Raw genomic sequence first — 22,026 nt, 5'->3', positions numbered from 1 at the left:
GGTTAACCTCTTTGAAATATAAAGTTAAATATAATATATATATAAATTAAAAATTAATTTTTTAATAATAAATTTTATTTTTTTAAAATTATTATATATTTAAATTATTATTTTTTACTAATTTACAAGAGTCTACTAGATATTCATCATTATTTTTTAAGCATAATCTTTACCTTTTATTTTTATATAATATCAAATAATTGAAAATACTTATTATTTATCAACCAATTATAAAAAATTAAATTAAATTAAATTATTATAATTAAAAAAATATAACAGACATTTTTATTAAAAAAATTATCTAAATTTAAGAAATCGAATAGAAAATTAAGTGAGATATACAATCACTATGTGTCCCATAGATTTAAGATAATAATAAAAAAATTTTAGATTTAATTATTTGTACTAAATTCTCAATATTAGATTAATTGTGTAATATCTAATAACTAATATTATTTGATAAATTCATTCTAATCGCGATAACTGCTATTGCACATATTTTATAATGAAAAATGTTTGGGTGCCCTCTAAATGTGTTGTCAAAAGTGTTCCTAATTTAATGTATTTTATTTTATTTTATTTTCTAAATATTTAAAAAAGTTTCCACTAGTAAATTTGTGTCTGTGCTTTTTATTTAACATAAAAAAAATCAAAAATCAAAATACATTATGAGTACTTTTGGGAGGCATATTTGGAAAGCATCCTAGCATCATCCTCTATCTATGCCTCTCATCCTTTTAAGTTTTAAAAAGATAATTGATTTATGTTTAAAAAATTATATTCTCAAGTTAATGTATAGTGTACATCAAATAAAATAATTATACGACATAATTTGATTTTAAAAAAAAAAATTAAATCATAAAAATAAGATCCTTCCATTTAAGTAATTTTAATGGTGTAGTCTATACACGGGAAAATATAATAAATATTTATGTTTAGTAAAAGTGATGTTAAAGTATGGTTTATAAAGAGATTTTATAAATGTACAAATTAATATAATTTCATATAATATACTAAATTATAAAACTATTTGTACTATAAAAATAAAATTGACTATTACATTAAATATAGCCAGTTAATAAGCTTTTCTTGTAAGATATCTTTGTATCCTCGTAGATCCAACACTTCTCAACAGAAAATTCGATTTTGTTATTCTTTTAAGGAAATATATAATTACAAATATAATTGTACACTAATCTGTGTACCAATGTGATGTGATTGATCAAAAAGTAGATTTTATTAAAAAAATATTAATTTAAATTTTAAGTATGAATAAATCAGTATTGATACACAGATTAGTGCGCGACTGTGCTTGTATGTAGCAAAACTCTTCTTTTAATATTGTTCTATTAATGGGTCCGAAGGTTCGAGCCCGAGATTTATTGATTGGGCTGGGTATTCAGGTTTTAGGCCCGTCTGGTCGGGTAGCCCAATTCTTTAGGTCTGATTGGCTTCTATAACTGAACCATTTGTTTGATGTCCATTAAATTACCCATTTCCAAAGGAAAAGCCCAAGATCTATCACCTAACGGTATCCATTGATACAACCCATTATTACCTATTTATAGAGAACTGATATATCTATAAAGAGAATACATAATATAATTTTATAAATTGACATAATTTTATTTGATTTATTAGATCTATCTTACAATAAAAATAATTTTATAATTTGATAAATTGTATGAAATTATGTTAATTTATAAAATTACTTTAGTGTAATCTATTTATAATTAAAGTATTAATCGGGATCATGTAGTGTGCAAATACTCATCCTTTTTAAATATATGTTCCATAATTAAAAAGATTGAAATTTTTATAGGTCATATATATATAGATTTAAAAAAAAAATAGAATGCACGTAGCTTTACACACTCTGCTATTGTACGTCAAACCATTTTCATATACATATAAATATATATATATTATTCTTTGTAAATTTTGACAGTGTATATCCCAAGCAATTTTGATAATGTATTTGTCTAAAAACAAAATCCAATAAAAAAAGAAATATATATTAGGTATCACTAGACCATTCTTTTTCTCAGCCATTAACTGGTGACTGCTTATCTAATAAGAGCGGTGCTACTCTACCGCACCGTTTAACCTTACCCCTAATTCATTCTTGAATTTTTTTTTGAATTTCATATTTTTTTTAGATATTTAAATATTTTTATAAATTAAAAAAAATATACCAATACACTTAAAATACTTTCTTAATTATTAAGTAAAAAAAAATTTACAAGCAATCAACTAGAGCGGTAACAATGGGGATGACATAGTAGATTTATCCATCTTATAATTATAGTCATTTTACTGCCTATTTATTGGTTCAAAACACCATAGATCTAACCCCCCTTAACCTTATCCATCAATGCAACCCATGTTTGAAAGTCCAACATAACATGATGATTGTTATGTCATGTTTGGATATTTAGAAGAGTAATATTATATGTAGTTATTTTTATATATTCTTTTGTGCACTCTATTAATATAATTGGTTGATTTAATTTTTTTAATACATAACTAATCACATATGTGGAGTAGATAAAAGAGTACACAAAAGTGATTGTATATAGAATTTTTGTATTTAGAATATGTGAGTGAATGGTAATGAAATAATTTGAGTTAAAATATTTTTATTGGATTTTGAAAAATGAGATAGAAAAAAGTTGAATAAAAATATTATAATATTAAAAAGTTATTTGAATATAATTTTTGTTTTAAAATTTAAAATGCAGTATTTTTATTTTTTTATTATGTTTAGAAGTTTAGAAAAATTCTAATAATTAGATAACGATTAGTTGAAATTTTTGAAATTAAAAATGTTTTATATTTGAGTATATTTAGAAATGAAATATATGAGAATGCATCCCTGTTTGGATTCGAAAAGTGTTTTATCTCATCTCATTTCATCATTATAATTTTCTCAAATTCTCACACAAAATATAAGAAACAATTTCATTTTTTCAAATTTAAAAAAAAATATTTAAATAATATTTTATTTAACTTTTATCTTTCATCTAAAACCATCTCATCTGGTCTTTGAATCCAAACCAATAATGTTGATTTTAATGTTGATGGTTAAAAATATTGCTAAAATATTGTTCAATATTTTTTTAAAATTATTGAAATTAAAATGATTAAAAAATTATGTAAATAAAATGAAGAAAAAAAAGATGATTTAGCCCATTCGGTACCCAATTTTCGGTTAGCGTAACATCTCTCATGTTAGATATGAGGATGTGTAAGTTTCCACGGTCCAATAGATAGTCTTGAAAAGTTTTATAAGTCGACAACTTGACATTTTCCAACAAAAATGGCCAACAATATCGGAAGGGTCTGGATCAATGCGGGAAAACTTTCACCAGGACGGTAAAACTTGCACGCAAGCGTACACAACGCCGTACGTGTCAGCGGCCCGGGAAGGTCACGGACCATCCATTTATCTGCATGCATGCTGCCGATGGGGAACAAAAACCAAAAACGAATCATGATCAATATCTATCGATATGCGCATCCGATCCATATATATTAATTTGGCGTACGTACGCGCATGGTCAATGTGCATCATGTTTCTCAAATATTAGTATTATAATTCAACGGAGCAAATAAATACATGATACCAGATAGAAGAAGTAGAACACGTAATTCGATGGTCGATGCAGCAAAGTTTTTGTGGTGGGAGTTAGATGATAATGATCAGTGATGAGTAGGCCGGCCAGGCTAGCTAGCGCGCATTATGCATGCAGACAACGATATAAATATTGGATCGATCTCCATGCATGGACCTAGCTAGCTTAATTGGTCATATAAGAGTTGGCTACGTAAGAAGCTTCCAAGATGATCATGTGTAGTGTACTTGATACCTGTTCGAACCTGCATTAATTTACAGTCTAATACCAGATGGAAGAAGTAGAACACGTAATTCGATGGTCGATGCTGCAAAGTTTTTGTGGTGGGAGTTAGATGATAATGAGCATTGATGAGTAGGCCAGGCTAGCTAGCGCGCATTATGCATGCAGACAACGATATAAATATTGGATCGATCTCCATGCATGCACCTAGCTAGCTTAATTGGTCATATAAGAGTTGGCTACGTAAGAAGCTTCCAAGATGATCATGTGTAGTGTTGAATAAACCCCTAAGTGTAAAATGGATTTGGGTTTGCAGGCACCAATCACATGACCACCCACCACCACTTACTATTGGTAGGCCACCCACCCTCTCCCAAGTCAGAAGATGCAGGCCATCGTAGAGGTTTGCTCTCCTATAAATAGGAGAGTTTAAGTGTGCAGAAAAATTTATCCTCACTGCAGTGAGAGATCAAAGGCAATGGGTGAAGAGAGAAAGAGGGACGTGAGAGAGAGAAATAGAATTTTGTAAAGTGTTTTGTAAATCTCGTACAAATTCTATAAAAGAGGCTCCAGTGAACGTAAGCAATTTGCTGAACCACTTTAAAATTGTCTTGTGTGATTTTTAGACAAGCCGGAGGCACAACAATTGGTATCAGGGCTCTGGTTCGAGCTGTCTGAAAATTCAAGTTGCTCAAAATCAATTTTTGATAACTCCAAGGTGTTCCTTGCGTCGAGACGAATCCGTTGCCGCAAACGGAATCGAAAACGGAGGTTGAAGGAGCCCACACGCGCCCCTAGAAGGTCAGCGCATGCATCTACTGTCATCCACGCGCCCCCACGCGCATCGGAGGTTGAAGACGAGTGGTCCACACGCGCCACGCGCCATCGGTACTGTCGATCTGAACTGTCGATGTGTTGCAGATCATGTTGGGCTAGATCTACGCCAGTTGGAGTTCCGTTGTGATGATCAAATAGTGCTGATAAACTATTTGGATCATTCCGGACTCATCCGTACGGTGGGAATGTTGAGATTCGCCATCGGTACATTCGATCTGAACCGTCCACGTGTTGCAGATCAATTATGGGTTAGATCCACGCCAGTTGGAGTTCCATTGCGATGATCAAATAGTGCTGACAAACTATTTGGATCATTCCGGACTCATCGGTACGGTGGGAATGTTGAGATTCGCCATTGGTACTTTCGATCTGAACAATTCATAGTTATAGATCAATTGTGGGCTTGATCGTAGCTAGTCGGAGTCATGATGGACTCAATTTGTTTTAGGCTTGATCACAGCCGGTTGGAGTCATGATGGACTCATGTGTTTTGGGCTTGATCGCAACCAGTTGGAGTCGGGCTAGACTCATTGGTTTTGGGGCTTGATTTAAGCCAGTTGGGATCGTAAAGTATGAGGAGCAAATTTCAGATCATTGGACGATGCTGATTAACATGTCATATCAGCAGGTTTTGGCAGTCATACAACTCATGGAGCATAATGTTATTAGGAGGAGAACCGTATCGGACCTCATTGTGGTTTTTTTTTGAAAAACCAGTTGCAAATAACAAAGTGCTGATAAAGAAATTGTTCGACTTCAGAAAAGGCAGAAGGTACTATTGTTGCCCAATAGCATTTGACGTTGTGGTCAAAAGGTTGGGAGGTCATGAGAATGGCTATGAGTAATTTTGCAAAAAAGTCGAAGTTGAAGTTTCTCAATGTAAGAGATCTTATCCTAGATGAGGAGGTGCGCAGAAGAGATTCTGGCAAGATCTCGAGTTGTTGGTCCTGAATGTTGATAGTAAGGACAGAGGCAAGTCAAGATCTGGACAACAGATGACTCGCTAGAAATTGTGGCAAGACAGGCCACAAGAGACTGCTAAAATCAGGAGAAAGTTGTGAATGATGTTGTGAATATGGTGACTGAAGAAATACATGGCGTTGCATTTCTTGCAGTACATAATGCTGTTAAAGACAGCTTGAAGACATCAATCATTCAGTAGTGTTTTCTCAAAAAGATATGGAAGGTTGTGAATGATTCATTGGTCTTGGCTTGTGGTAATAGTCGTGTGAATTAGATAAGGACATGAAGAAATCTCCATAGACCATGACATGAAGCAAAGGTGTGAGAGATGAGAACAAAACGTCAGATGTTCCATGGATATCTACACCTAAAGTTGATGATCACATGCTGCCAAGACGATCAGACTTCCATGGTGGTTACTACCTTAAACTATATCCTGCTGAATGAAGGTAGTGAACTACAGTATGAAGAAAAATCTTGCAAGAAGGAAGATTATGCAAGTCGGAGACTGCACACAAGATGGTCACATGCGACTGAAGACAGCAGCAGGATGATGAGTCAGTCAAGTCAGAGATGGAGACCTCAGCAACAGGTTCTCTGATATGTGTCAAGGTCCGTGCGAGACCATTGATTCCTAGTGCAGTAGGAAATGTGTTGCCCTGTATATATGTGTTGATTAAGGGCACTGTACGTGATAAACTAAAGTTATGCATCACTTTAGTTAGTCTTCTGACTTGAAGACATGAGCTGTAAAATTGTAAAGATGATAAGGGATCATGCTAGAGATAGAGACTAGCATGTTGAGAACCAGTCTCCAAGTTAGAGATTGGTGTGATCACAGGATTATGGAGCCTGGTTTGAAAGTTGTAAAGGTACCAGGCAGATTGTTCGCTCGGTTGTGGCTCGAGTGAGCTCGGTTTGATCAAGGTGTACATGAGTGCGGACTCATGGACTCGAACAAAAGAAGAATCCTAGAGAGTTGAGATTGTGCAGTGAAGCACTTGTAAATCTCTTCTAAAGAAAATCCCTTGCAAGCTCTGTGGATGTAGACGATGCTAATGCATTTGAAGATGCATTTGGAGAAGCATTTGGACATCCATTTGAAGACGTACCTGCAGATGCATTAGAGCGTATTCGATGGCAGAAGTCTCTGATGTCAAAGAATGGGGTGCATTCATTTGAAGAATGAATCAGTTTGTAAGCACCCTGGTATGGCACACTTGGGTGGATGGGGTGATTGTTGAATAAACCCTCCAAGTGTGAAATGGGTTTGGGTTTGCAGGCACCAACCCCATGACCACCCACCACCACCTACCATTGTCAGGCCACCCACCATCTCCCAAGTCAGAAGATGCAGGCCATCATAGAGGTTTGCTCTCCTATAAATAGGAGAGTTTAAATGTGCAAAAAAATTTATCCTCACTGTGGTGAGAGATCAAAGGCAGTGGGTGAAGAGAGAAAGAGGGACGTGAGAGAGAGAAATAAAATTTTGTAGAGTGTTTTGTAAATCTCGTACAAATTCTATAAAAGAGGCTTCAGTGGACGTAAGCAATTTGCTGAACCACTTTAAAATTATCTTGTATGATTTTTGAACAGGCGGGAGGCACAACATGTAGTGTACTTCATACGTACCTGTTCGAATCTGCATTAATTTACGTTTCTTTAGACTGTATATATATGTTGAAATGGGAAATAATTGTAGGGTTTGGATTGGATATATATATATATATTGCTGCAATCCGGCGGTGGAGATCATCATCATCAAAGTCCACGTCATGATCAATATACGCTAATTATAATTAATTGGTAGGATAATTTTTTTAAAATAAAAATATTTACACACCATTTACATATATATTATAATTTAATTTAAAAAATAATTAAATTACAAATCACATTTTCTTTAAAGAAAATGAATCTTGTAAACCAGGTCAGAGTTCATGTCGACCAAAGAAGTCAAGTCAGCCATGGAATATTACACGCGTAAATGATGCCATTCGATCGGCGCCCCATGCATTTTAGTCCGATTGCTATTCAACAAGGTATGGTCCATGGATATTTGTTCGTACGTACACGTGGTCTAAATTATTTTTCGATCTCATCGCGCTCTGTTCTTCCCATAGCCTGGCTGCGCCTACGCCTGCTATTATATATATGTGTGTATAGAAACCCTTGCACTATTATCTTCATCATATAATTCCTTCGCTCTGAAGTGTTTTTGTTATAAACTGCTACGACGTACGTACCCTTCAGATCATATCTACAAATACAGGTATATATAGAAATTGTAAATGTGCACGCTGCATGCGATTAGTTCTTCCCCAAAATTTTGTGTGTTCGCATTCTTGAGGTTGCTCCAAAAGAGCAAAAATAGTTGTAGCTAGCAGCCATTGAATTATCTTTAATTTTTTAGCTAGATCATTTTCGTCATTCAACACATAAAAACATGATCATGAGTTGAATCTGTAAAACGAACAGATTTTTCATCTTGTTCAAATCACTGCAAATGCATGCATGCTATCTTGCTGTAATTATACAAGAAAGTTTAACCAAATTAATAACCATGCACCCTGCTTTACTTTTGATAGCCTTATTTGAAGTGCAGAAAACTATGGAGCTTGACCTGGCATCCAAGTCTGCCCAGAAGATATTCGAGGGAGATGGTGGTTCCTACCATAGTTGGTCGAGTTCTGAATTTCCTGTGCTTCGCGGGAGCAAGGTTGGCGCCGGGAAGCTTGTTCTACAGCCACGCGGCTTTGCTCTTCCCCACCATGCAGATTCTTCCAAAGTCGGTTATGTCCTCCAAGGTTGGTGCGCCGGCGTCGCTACCTTTTCCTGGAAGCTCTAGATCTGGCCAGAAGTCATGAAGTGTCAGTCTAAATATGAACAACATTAATCGATCTCTCATTTTAAGTTTAGTTAATTTAGTAATACAATTTTCTTTCGAAAAAAAAAGCAGTTCATTTAGTACAAAATTTGAAGTATTTTAATTAGTCGTTACAGTATTTCTAAAAGATTTGAGTTGATTGAAATGACCCAAAACATCAAATACCTCATTTGTGACAGTATATATCCAATATCTACCAGTACTCAAAGTTCACCAATCTCGTTCCATAATTCTTGGGTTTGATCTATTAATAAAATCCGCCCTTATTATTAAGAACACCCAGATTTATTTGCGACCAAATTTTCTCACAAAGTTGTAACTTTGCAGGTAGTGATGGAGTGGTTGGGTTTGTATTCCCAAATACAAAAGAGGAGGTAGTCTTGAAACTAAAGAAAGGAGATGTGATCCCTGTCCCACGGGGAGCAGTCTCGTGGTGGTTCAACAATGGAGATTCCGAGCTAGATATTGTATTCATTGGCGAAACTTCTGAGGCTCACATTCCTGGCGAATTCACCTACTTCTTTTTGAGCGGTGCCCAAGGAATCATGGGAGGTTTCTCACAGGATTTTATAAGTAGAGCTTATATTACCAGTGCAGAAGATGCAAACAAGCTCGCGAAAAGCCAAACCGGGGTGCTGCTAATTAAGCTGGAGGAAGGAATAACCCTGCCTAAACCACACGAAGACACCAATACCAGAAAACTGGTGTATAACATCGATGCTGCGTTGCCTGACATTGTCGTAAAAAATGGTGGACGAGTTACGACATTGACAGAGGCCAAGTTTCCTTTCCTCGGAAAGGTTAAGGAGCTGAGTTGCAGTCGCGTTAAGCTCGATCCTGAAGCAATGCATGCGCCGACATATACGACTGATTCTGCCGTACAAGTAATCTATGTAGTTAAGGGTTGTGGGAAGATTCAAGTTGTGGGCATTAATGGGAAGCGCGTCTTGGACATGGAAGTAAAGCCTGGTTACTTGCTTGTCGTGCCCAGATTCTTCGCTGTTGCCATAATCGCAGGCGAAGATGGATTGGAGTTTTTCTCTTTGATCACAGCTAAAAGGTAATTCTCAAGCGCTCTCTCTCTCTCTCAAGAGTACTCTTACATCTAGACATTTTTTTTTTTTTGCAAAATTGCTGTTGTTCATTAACGCATTGATTTTTTGTTTTTGGTTAGGCCTGTTTTGGAAGAGTTAGCTGGTAAGACATCTGTGTGGGATGCTCTCTCTCCTGCCGTCATAGAAGCCTCCCTCAATGTTTCTGCAGAATTTGGGCAAATTTTCAGGTCGAAATTGGGAAAGACAGCAATCATTGTACCTCCACCACGGAATTAGATCATCGATCATTGCCATTATTTAAAGACAAATACGTATTGAAATTGAATAAATGTATTCCACAGATCAGTACTGTTACTGTTTTTATCAATAAATTGAGAAGTTACATACTATCTAGATATTATGTATAAATTAATGATGTTTTGTTTTACGAAGTTATATACTGTTACACGCAAGCGTTGCTCCTGGCTAGCTAGGAGTTGCGTGCATCAGAAGGTCGTCGACTTTACATCGACGATGCTTAGATTTTTTTTAATTTTAAATATAGTAGTAGAGTAAATGAGAAGAGATAGATAACTTTTTTTTTTTTTTTTGATAATTTTTAAATTTTTTTTAATAATACCACATAAACTCGTAGAATGTACAAGCGTGAGAAGGTCATGCGGACAACTCATTTTGCATTGAAAATTTTGTTTTTAGTAATAGTATATATAGTTGTGGAATGTGTAAGTATCGTGTAGTTATTTTAAAAAAATTAATATATTATTAAAAAATTAATTTTTTTTATGTGGGTAATGTATTTATTACATTTTTTATAGTGATTGTATGGTGCATGCTTACTCACTCGTTACTGCAATTATCAATTTTTTTTTTTTTTGTATTTCTTTTATGATAAATTCAACATGAAAACTTCACACAACATATTTTTTCTTAAATGCGATTTGTCATTTTTGCTATTATATCTTAATGCCTAAATACGTCATGTGTGTTTATAAAGTTCATGCACAAAAATGACAAATTATATATTAATTAAATAAAAATATATATGTCATGTGTGGCGTAAGACTTTTATAACTCATTGTCCTTCTCTAGTCTTTAATTAACATGATATTATAAGAAAGTCATCCTCTTTAATTTTATTTTTTGGTGGGACTTTACATTTTACAATTCAATATTCCAATGTCCATTGTGGTTGCAATTGCTCATAACGTATTAAAGAATTATAACATAAAAATTTATAAAAAAAAAAAAAAAAAAAATTCCACCTTCCCCGTATTGAATAGCTATTCATCATTCTTTTACGTGGTTTATAATGATTGGATGACAAATAATGAAGAATTATTTTATCATCAAGTCACTGATAGATTCCACGTATTCAGTTTTAGAATAAAAATATATATATATATATTTGGGATTTATATGAAAAAATAATTTTTTAATAATAAATCTTAATTTTTTTTTTAAATAAGTGTGTGTCTTGCAATCCTACTTACAAGTTCTGTTTGGATATAATAATTGTTTTATCTCATCATTATAAATATTTTTAAATTTTCATATAAAATATAATAAATAATTTAATTTTTTTAAATTTTAAAATAATAATAAATAATATTTTATTCAACTTTTAATATTCTTCTCTACTCATCTTATAATTTCAACTCACTATTCAAACTACACATAAATTTTATCATGTCAATAAAATAAAATTTCCATATAGAATATTAACTCTTCCGGGAATTATTAATGATCGAGGCATCACTTATCATTTTTCTCTTTTCTTCTATGAACAAGAAACGTCTATTCAAGCTAGATTGGGATTTTATATTTTACTAGTAGTAGTGTGACGTGTAAGGCACGTTTTCTTAGTTGAAAAAATAAATTGGGAAAATAATATTATCTTAGTAGTAAACAAAGTGTGAATAGAAATAGCGTAATGTCGAGCACAAAAGCATGATATATACAAGCATTTATTGAAATTGATTAAATTGAAAACCAATGGATTGATGAAAAAGATATACACATAGATTGTAATAATAGGGTAAAGATACATAATAATTACATTCTATTTAGTCCGGGGGATGCATGCATATCTAAGAGTTATATTGTTGTTTTATCACTACAAGAAAAATAGACAATTGCGATTAAATAATAACAATGAAAAGACTATTAACAACTAAAATTAGTTGTTAATAATCTTTTCGTTACTATTAATTAATTACTAATAGTCTTTTTATTATTATTAATTAGTCGTAATTGTCTATTTTTCTTATAATGTCCGTAGCATGATTAATGGAAATGATGTTAAATTTTTTTAGCGTTATTGCCTTCATTGGTCTACGTATGGAGTAAGTTAAATGATCTATTCCTTTTTCAGAACGTTGGACTGTCATGTCTTGCAAATCTGTTCATGATCTGTAACTACCAATAGAGGAGTTGGAACAATAGAGAGTTTAAATGTAAAGTCAACAGCAACAAATAACAACTAAAGTTCAACGTTTATAAAAAATTTAGGACAGCCTGTAATTATATATGTTTATAAATAGCGTAATTAATAGACATTTGTCATATTTATAAATCAGTTATAATGGAAATTACTCTGTCCACGATGGGTATCATCTGACCTTAGATGTTTCCTACGTCAATTTTTATTTATTTATTTGTAAAGTATTGTGAAATTAAAGAAATATAATAAGAATATTCAAAATAAAATTAACTGCTCAATAACTCAATATTATTCATTATTAATATTTAATCTTGCTCGTATAATACATATTTACTACATATTTACGTATATTTGTGAAGGCGAGCGTTCAACTCTCTCTCTTATTTTTTTTCTTTTTTTCCATTTCTCTTATCTCACAGTGTCTTCTTTTTTTACTTAGTTTTTTTTTTTTTAATTATTATTATTATTATCATTTTAAATGAACTGTATGTATTTGAGAGCATAAGAAACGAAAAAGTTAGAGTATTGGTAATGGGTTAGCCATTAGCACTTCTAAACTGGAACTCTAAATATAGTCTTTTGGCTATAATATGGACTCCTAATTATATTGGTCTATATTGGATTAGCTATTTTAAATTTTAAATAATAATATAATATTATATATTTTAATAATATTTGATAATTTTTTTTAATATTTTACAAATACATTTCATAAATTAATTAATAAATTTAATAAAAAATAAAATTAGTCGTAAGCCATTGCCAATGCTCTTAATTACAATAAATGTTAGGACCTCTTTATATTTGACGAGTGACTATTATGAAGCTAAATGAATATTTTAATATTTCTGTACTAGCCAATGGCCTTGGATGAAGCAGATATCCTATGATTTTGTCAATATTTACATGATGCAGTTCAAAAAAGTATACTTACATTAATTCACATGTAGATTATAAATATGTGATTGTTGAATGAATAGTTGATAAAATATATTTATTAAATAATTAGGTTGAGGGAAAAAATAGTTGAAAAATAATAATTTTATTTTTTAATAAAGTTATTAATTAATTTATGAAGTATATTTATAAAATATTAAAAAATACTTATCAAATATTAGTAAAATATATAATATTATATTATTATTTATAATTTAAAATAATTAGTCTAATATAGATTAATCTAATTATGAGTCTATATTATAGCTAAAAGAATATATTTAAAATTTCATTTTAAACGTGCTAATGATTAACCCATTGTGAATCCTCTAACTCTCTCCTTTCTTCTGCCCTCAAATACAGTTCCTTTAATTTAGACTTATATTGAGTAGAGTTTTTCTGTATATAAATATAATCGCGCATTAATTTGTATATTAATATTAATTTATTTATATTTAAAATTTAAATTAATATTATTTTTAATAAAATTTATTTTTTAATCAATCACATCATATTAATATATAAATTAATATATAATTATATTTTTCCTATTGACTAATAACGAAAACATTACCAATGCCCTCACGAGAGAAATAGGGACTGGGGGCAGCAGGGCGCCAGGGAGGGACCCCTGCACCTACTCCCTCGAGCATGAGGCTTTTGTGAGGGGCCACATGTTTGGATTAGCGTGAAGATTATCAAAGGATTGAATGTTTCAGCGGCTGGTTGGTGAAAGTTCCTCCTTAAGTCCACAAAACAATAAAAGTGATTGGAAAACCCCCAACAACCTGAAGACTTCTGAGAATGAAACAAAGGAGGGACAGATAAGGAAAGCAAAAGTAGTCGAAAAGCCACGGTTCATGAATGTGAGAGACAAAAACGTAAAGTCGGAATAAAAGTAAAGGAAACCTTGGGACAAAAAGATAAAACAAACAAAATAGAGGGCTAAAGACGTAAAAGTACGTGCAGATGAAAGAAAAACTGAGGGATTAAAACGAGAAATGGTAAAAGCACAGGGATAAAATTAGAAAAACCTATGGGCTATGTGTGCGCTTGTCGGTGGGACGGCCCATCTAAAGCTTGACCCACTAAAATCAAATAAACCATCTGCATTTTCCTCGTTTCATATCTATTCTATGATCTATGAATGGAAAATGCTGGAGTCCGCCCGTAGCTCTCGTTGGGGCTATTATTGGTTTTTTTTTTTTTTAATTCAATGATTAAGTATTTTTTAATAGTATTTAAATATTAAGATAAATTTATATATTTATTAAATATTAAAAAAAATTTCTAGATCCTGCATATAAAATGATATTGAATTTATAAAAATTCTAAATTTCACATGTAAAGAAGTTTTGAATTGAGTAATATTTAGTAATTTGATAATTAAATATTTAAATATTAGATTTAATTTTAAAATTAGATTAAATTGAGTTGATTTCAATATCTTTCAACATCCAAACGCCCTACGTACTATTTTAGATTTTTTCCTCAAATTTTATTTTCGTTTTCTCCTTTTTAATCTTTGGTTATTACTCAACTCCAATATCATTTTGGCAAGACTGTTAGGTTGTCATTTTGTAAGGCCAAAAAATAGAGAAGATGGAAATTGTCAATAATTAATAAAACGTATAAAATTTATGTTTAGTTGAAGTCTTTGAACTTGATTATTGAAAATTTAAAATAGAGATATATGTGTATAGAAAATTAAAAAATCAAACAATAACTTCAAAATCATGCGTCTCATACCAATGCAAAGCAAATGTTAATGTTCATAGGGATAAATGCGTAAAAAGTGGGGGGGGGCCCAAAGCGTGAACGTTGGGGGTAAGGGGTATCCGAATTTCTGTAGTGGCGCGGTTTCACGTGCATAGAGTCAATGGAGCCATTGCGGGTGGGTCCATGCCAGCTATTTCACCTCAGTCCGTTGATTCTGGGATTTGTGCTTTTCTTCTTTCTGTGGTCTCCACTCCATAATCTCTCCTTTTATTTATTTTTTTATTATTATTTGTATTTTTATTTTTATTATTATTACTACCTCCATTTCGTTTTTTTTTTTTTTCGTTGGAACCAAGATTAAAAAAGAGAAAGGCTGGAGAGCGGTCCACCTCCTTAAGCAGCACTCGAATAGTTGTACACCACGTAAATATTTTATGATATTTAATCTTCATTTGCATACACCTGATCATAAATCCATACATTCATTCCCTCATTCCTTGGTCTTTATTAAAAATAGAGATGGATTTTTTTATCAACATTTTTGTACAAACTATCACAAATCAATTATGGGTAAGAGAGAACTAGAGCATTGGTGGGATTAATTGAGAATTAGGTCAGAGTAGATTGTAAAAAAATTTCCCAACTTTGAGATGGAAACATCCATATTACAAAAAGTTTAATTAAATAGGATCCAGTTGGATAGATCTTATTAAGTAATCATTTTATTATTAATAATAATGGAGTAGGTATTGAGTCTCGATTCTCAATATTCAATTCAATACGGCAATCAGTTTTGGATTCTTTCCCGACAGTCTCACCCATTTCCACACCAAATCTAACTACTCTCCCACTAAAAGTCTGTACACTCTCCAATATCACCATCTTTTTTGTCACCCATCTTCTCACCAAATCTAACTACTCTCCCACTAAAAGTCTCCACACTCTCCAATATCACCATCTCTTTTGTCACATATTTTCTCACCAAATCTAACTACTCTCCCACTAAAAGTCTCCACACTCTCCAATATCACCTCTCTTTTGTCTCCACTCTCACTCGAAATCATGTGCATAATTTATTTTATCTCATCAAATCTAATTACTCTTTCACTAAAAGTCTCAACACTCTCAGGATATCCCACGATTAAGAAGGATGAATGAAATGACTTTTTGTAAGTAAATAATTAAAAGTTTGATATTTATTATTTATTTTTATAAGTAAATAATCATTATAACTTTTTTAAATTTCAACATAAAATATAATAAATAATTTAATTTTTTTTAATTTTAAAATAATAATATTAAAAAATAATAATACTCTCAACTTTTATTTCAACCTCAACCAAATTTAACTTTCACGCCACCACTATCAAATTATTGCGATTTTACATCACTTCCGTAGACCCTCACAAAAAGACAGTTCTCCGATTCACTTTGTGAATTAATATGATCATCATTGATCATAAACAAATTATTGCGTAGTTCGGGGATTTTGTCGTTGCCTTTTGGTTTATAAACTCGGTTTTGTGTTGGTGCCTTAATGGGTATTTGGTGGTTTCTTTCAGTAATTGCTCAAAACAGATGTGAGTGCAGCTGAAACCCTCGTATTCAATATCTCTTATTGCTTTCTATAGTATTTTCCAAATCTAGCTGGTTGTGGATAATTTTCTTTAATGTGTATTATTGAATAATATTTTGGTTCATTTCAGATCTATATTCTTTACTCATATGGAACCTGATATTTTCAATAGAAACATCTAGTTGAAGAGCACAGGTGGATGGTGGACCATAGGTGCAAGAACAGGTTTGCAGAAAAGTACTTAGCTCGAACTGCCCTTTCTTCTTGCAGTTTTATTTTTAATTTTTGCAGACAAAACCTTGTAACTTTTATGTTGTATACTGCAGTAGTCTACAAAAGGGTTCTGGAATCGGAGATAGTTTGCGTAGTGGCGGAATTTCATTGATGGTTAGAGGTGGGATTGGGATGCTTTAGTTGGGGTAGCTTTAGGTGGGATATCTTTGAAGTTAAAGCGGTATATAAGTTGAACAGCCCGATGGTATGGCCGTTGGGGTCTTCCTTCGTTACAACTTTTGTGCAACGATATTTGAAGATAAGCATCTACTATATGCTTCTTGAGCTATTGTAGATATTTGGAATTCTTTGTCGAAATCCCCGTTCCAATAGTGTGCTGCAAATGATTGTCTTTGTTTTTAGGTTCTTTGGGTGGGGTTCTCGAATTGGGAACTAGTGAGCTGTTTGATAGAATATCGTGAGTGATAAGAATTTTGTGGGTTTTCCTCCTTCTGGAGTAAGGTGAGAGACCATACCGTAAGCACTAAGAAATTTAGAACTTTGGTTTGAGTCTGGAGGATCTTAGTCAGCTGATATGGGTGGCATCAAGACTGTCGTTTGGTTTAGGAGGGACCTCAGAATAGAGGATAATCCCGCCTTAGCTGCAGCTGCTAGGGATGGTTCTGTTTTTCCTGTCTATATATGGTGCCCTAAAGGGGAAGGACAATTTTATCCCAGCCGAGTTTCAAGGTGGTGGCTGAAGCAATCTCTTGCCCACTTGGAACGGTCCCTGAAGTCCCTTGGGGCTGAGCTTATGCTGATCAGAACTGACAGTACTCTTGCCAGTCTTTTCGAGTGCATCAAAGCGGTTGGGGCAACAAAAGTAGTATTCAACCATCTTTATGGTATTTTCTGGTTCCTTTCTTCAAAGCAGCTCGACTCCACTGATATAAACTTTAATCGACTAAATAAATTTAGTGAGCATATCAACTATGACCTTATTCGTTGTTAAATTATCAATTGTTAAGCTAATAGGAAACAATTTCATTTATGTTCTAACACTCGCCGTCACACGTGGTCTAAACTCCCCTTTTATAATTAAATTATCATAAGCTAATAGGAAGCAAGTGAATCAATTATTTCATTTATGTTCTAACACTCGCTGTCTTGCGTGGGCTAAACTCCTATTTTATAAGCGGAACATAACACCTAAGATATTCAATTTATAACGGGGAGGTTAGGTGTGTTGTCGTATATCATACTCAGGACTTAAGTTTTGGCACCATCTTATCACTACTAAAAGCCCATGTTGATGAGAATAAGTGAAGTTAAGCATTTAATATATATTCTAACATTCTTTTGTCGCTCATGCTTATATGTCCATTGTACTTGAATGGTATATATTCAGTGGCAAACTAATCCATGTATGAATCTTTCAGCTTGTTATAGCTGTTATTCTTTAAGTTTATAACTCGGTCACATGATTACTACATCGATATAAGGTATGGGTGTCAAAGAGATAAATAAACAAGTCTGTGAACTTGTAAAACTCTAGTGGCAGCTACAGAAAATCTGTAAAAATCCTATGAATTAGAGTTGTCTGGTCTAAAACAGAGGGTCACCGTTTTTGTTGAAAAGAGAGAGAGAAAGAGGTTAACGGCTTAATTTTGATGAATTCTCTACTAACTATGTTATTTACAAGAATACTTAAAGTATATAGCTTATGTTTTTCTAAGGAAGAGTTTCAGAAGATTATTTACTTGAAGTTTTAGGTTTGATGGATTTTATAGTGGGCTTTCCAAGGACTTCAGCTGGAAATAATACTATCTAAGTAATAGTTGATTGTCTGACGAGAAATGCTCACTTTATACCTATTAAGAATACAGATTCTCTAAAAAAATTGACGATAATTTATATAGTAGATATTGTCAGATTGCATGGAGTGCCTAAAACGATCGTGTTAGATAGAGACTTTTGTTTTAATCACCTAATTCTTAACTAATCCCATTGATGCTCTAGGTCTATCTTACCCGTAATTGATTTGTGATAGTTTGTATAAAAATTTTGACAAAAAAATCCATCTCTATTTTTAATGAAGACCAAGAAATGAAGGAGTGGTTGTATGGATTTATGATCAGGTGTATATAAATGAAGATTAAATATTATATAATGTTTACGTAGTGTACAACTATTTGAGTGCTGCTTGAGGAGGTGGACCGCTCCCTAGCCTTTCTCTTTTTTAATCTTGGTTCCAATGACCAAAAAAAAAAAAAAAAGGAAATGGAGGTAATAATAATAATAATAAGAGAAGAGATTATGGAGTGTAGATCACACCCCAGAAAGAAGAAAAGCACAAATCCCAGAGTCAACGGACTAACTTAAGGTGAAATAGTTGACATGGGACCCACCCGCAATGGCTCCATTGACTCTATGCACGTGAAACCGCGCCACTACAGAAATTCGGATACCCCGTACCCCCAACGTTCACGCTTTGGGCCCCCACCACACTTTCCAATCACAGAGTTCGAATTTTACGCATTTATCCCTACGAGCATTAACATTTGCTTTGCGTTGGTATGAGACGCATGATTTTGAAGTTATTGTTTGATTTTCCAATTTTCTATACACATATATCTCTATTCCAAATTTTCAATAATCAAGTTCAAAGACTTCAACTAAACATAAATTCAATACGCTTTATTAAGTGTTGACAATTTCCATCTTTACTCCTTTTTGACCCTACAAAATGACAACCTAATCGAGTCTTGCCTATTGGAGTTGAGTAATAAACAAAGATTAAAAAGGGGAAAACGAAAATAAAATTTGAGGAAAAAAATCTAAATGGTACGTAGGGCGTTTGGATGTTGAAAGATATTGAAATTAACTCAATTCAATCTAATTTTAAATTAAATCTAATATTTAATTTTCAAATTACTAAATATTACTCAATTCAAAACTTATTTATATGTGAAACTTACAATTTTTATAAATTCAATGTCTTTTTATATGCAGGATCTATAAACTTTTTTTAACATTTAATAAATATATATAAATTTATCTTAACATCCAAACGCCCTACGTACCATTTTAGATTTTTTTCCTCAAAATTTATTTTCATTTTCCCCTTTTTAATATTTGTTTATTACTCAACTCCAATACTGTTTTGGCAAGACTCGGTTAGGTTGTCATTTTGTAGGGCCAAAAAGGAGAGAAGATGGAAATTGTCAACACTTAATAAAGCGTATTGAATTTATGTTTAGTTGAAGTCTTTGAACTTGATTATTGAAAATTTGGAATAGAGATATATGTGTATAGATATATGCCAGCTATTTCACCTTAAGTTAGTAGTTAGTCCGTTGAATCTGGGATTTGTGCTTTTCTTCTTTCTGGGGTGTGGTCTACACTCCATAATCTCTCCTTTTATTATTATTATTATTATTATTATTATTATTATTATTATTATTATTATTATTATTATTATTATTATTATTATTACCTCCATTTCGTTCTTTTTTTTTTTTGTTTTTGGTGTCGTTGGAACCAAGATTAAAAAAGAGAAAGGCTGGGGAGCGGTCCACCTCCTTAAGCAGCACTTGAATAGTTGTACACCACGTAAATACTTTATAATATTTAATCTTCATTTGTATACACCTGATCATAAATCAATACAGCCACTCGCTCATTCCTTGGTCTTCATTAAAAATAGAGATGAATTTTTTTGTCCACATTTTTGTACAAACTATCACAAATCAATTACAGGTAAGAGAGATCTAGAGCATTGGTGGGATTAGTTGAGAATTAGGTGAGTGGATTGTAAAAAAATATTTCCCAACTTTGAGATGGAAACATTGATATTACAAAAAGTTTAATTAAATAGGATCTAGTTGGATAGATCTTATTAAGTAATCATTTTATTATTATTAATAATGGAGTAGATATTGAGTTTCGATTCTCAATATTCAATTCAACACGACAATCAGTTTTGGATTCTTCCCGACAGCCTCACTCATTTTCTCACCAAATCTAACTACTCTTCCACTAAAAGTCTGCACACTCTCCAATATCACCATCTTTTTTGTCACCCATTTTCTTATCAAATCTAACCACTCTCCCACGAAAAGTCTCCACACTCTTCAATATCACCATCTCTTTTGTACCCATTTTCTCACAAAATCTAACTATTCTCCCACTAAAAGTCTCCACACTCTCCAATATCACCTCTCTTTTGTCTCGACTCACACTCGAAATCATGTGCATAATTTATTTTATCTCACCAAATTTAATTACTCTCCCACTAAAAGTCTCCACACTTTCTGGGTGTCCCACGATTAAGATGGATGAATGAAATGACTTTTTGTAAGTAAATAATTAAAGGTTTAATAAAATAAATAATAAATAAAGGTATGATTAAAAAATAATAAATGAAGTTAATGGTACTGCCATTCTATGGTGAAATACTTCTTAGTTTTATTGCACTCATTATTGATCTGAAAATAATGGAGAGTTAAAAACATTGAAAACATCATCAAAACAGCATGAGATTAGTAATAGTCATCATTGGCAATTTCATATCATACTGCCTCTTGATCCTTAGGTGGGATTGAATCAACAGACTTCCTATAATCCACAATGGAGTTGAGCAGATCTCTTCTTGCTTGTGCTCTTGCTGCTTCATCTTTATAATAATTCTCTATTGGATCCACCAACTATTAAAAACAAAGAGCGAGTCAAGCAAGGGGGATAAAATATGAAGACAAACTAATGAATTTAGAAAATATATTTAGATAAAAATGTTGAGGATCATGTTCATCTAACGTAAAGATACTTTGGATTCTCTCTCTCTCTCTCTCTCTCTCTCTCTCTCTCTCTCTCTCTCTCTCTCTCTCTCTCTCTCTCTCTCTCTCTCTCTCTCTCTCTCTCTCTCTCTCTCTCTCGTGACTTAGAGCCACAATCTATCTATCTATGATTAATTATCATAGACCAGAGAGAGTGCCAAGTAACAGACAAATTAATAGTTATAAAACAATTTGCGATATTTGAAAATAGGAATTGAATTAGCTTATCCGAGAGGCGTAATAGAGTACTTTGGACTATGTTTTTAGAGTGAAAATGTATTATTATTTCTTATATATATGAAATTATTATTTAATTTTTCGTTTCGAATTTTCAAGAGAAACACAAATTTTATAAAATAACAATCGAGCTGGACTAAAACAACTAACTCAATAGGATCAAACTTCAATAATTTTATGAGACAGATTAAAAAAAAATATTCATGAATGAGACCCACGGCATTGGATGATGCGAAAGTTACTCCAACCACCATCCAACTTGTTCATGTTCAGTGTACCATAAAATATAATACTTGGTCTTTCCTGAATCGCTACCTAGGAAAAATATCTTCATACCTGATCCGTTTTGATGGTGACATCTTACCTGTTGCTGGGTCTGAATCCATGAGTTTGTATGAGTTGCCCTTCCTCCATTGACAGACCCACCTTTCTTCTGAAATTGCTCTGGATGTTGTCTTCGCTTGGGTTGCT

At 32.7% G+C, this 22,026-nt stretch overlaps 1 protein-coding gene and 2 long non-coding RNA genes across 7 annotated transcripts; 2 read left to right on the top strand and 1 right to left on the bottom strand.

The window, feature by feature from the left end:
• Positions 1-7,757: 7,757 nt before the first annotated feature.
• Positions 7,758-9,988, top strand: LOC122312417 (cocosin 1-like). Of its 4 annotated transcripts, none has more exons than XM_043127017.1 (4): positions 7,758-7,895; positions 8,263-8,464; positions 8,872-9,604; positions 9,719-9,988. In XM_043127017.1, exons 2-4 carry the CDS (start codon positions 8,269-8,271, stop codon positions 9,873-9,875), a joined length of 1,086 nt encoding a protein of 361 aa, XP_042982951.1. In that variant the 5' UTR covers positions 7,758-7,895; positions 8,263-8,268; the 3' UTR covers positions 9,876-9,988. The 4 variants fall into 4 exon arrangements, with proteins under 4 accessions (XP_042982951.1, XP_042982948.1, XP_042982950.1 ...); XM_043127014.1 differs by having other exon boundaries at positions 7,769-7,929; XM_043127016.1 differs by having other exon boundaries at positions 7,801-7,929; positions 8,246-8,464.
• Positions 8,122-8,872, bottom strand: LOC122312418. Its single transcript, XR_006243183.1, has 2 exons — positions 8,710-8,872; positions 8,122-8,507 (listed from the first exon to the last, which is right to left on the bottom strand). It is a non-coding gene; the product is annotated as an uncharacterized LOC122312418 (long non-coding RNA).
• A 6,065-nt stretch (positions 9,989-16,053) lies between the features above and the next one.
• LOC122312893 lies at positions 16,054-18,653 on the top strand. 2 transcript variants are annotated; one of them, XR_006243224.1, is made up of 2 exons: positions 16,054-16,274; positions 16,443-18,653. It is a non-coding gene; the product is annotated as an uncharacterized LOC122312893 (long non-coding RNA). The 2 variants fall into 2 exon arrangements; XR_006243223.1 differs by having other exon boundaries at positions 16,401-18,653.
• The last annotated feature ends 3,373 nt before the right edge of the window (positions 18,654-22,026 follow it).

The sequence above is a fragment of the Carya illinoinensis genome, chromosome 6, assembly GCF_018687715.1.
Source record: "Carya illinoinensis cultivar Pawnee chromosome 6, C.illinoinensisPawnee_v1, whole genome shotgun sequence".
Lineage (NCBI taxonomy): Eukaryota > Viridiplantae > Streptophyta > Magnoliopsida > Fagales > Juglandaceae > Carya > Carya illinoinensis.
This window is presented reverse-complemented; position numbering and strand designations above follow the sequence as displayed.

What these genes read in the sequence shown, in the direction of transcription:
- LOC122312417 (XM_043127017.1), top strand. Translation starts at nt 8,269, where the DNA reads ATGGAGCTTGACCTGGCATCCAAGTCTGCCCAGAAGATATTCGAGGGA. An exon ending in AGTCGGTTATGTCCTCCAAG is followed by an intron (nt 8,465 to 8,871) that starts GTTGGTGCGCCG and finishes GTAACTTTGCAG; the next exon opens with GTAGTGATGGAGTGGTTGGG. An exon ending in TCTTTGATCACAGCTAAAAG is followed by an intron (nt 9,605 to 9,718) that starts GTAATTCTCAAG and finishes GTTTTTGGTTAG; the next exon opens with GCCTGTTTTGGAAGAGTTAG.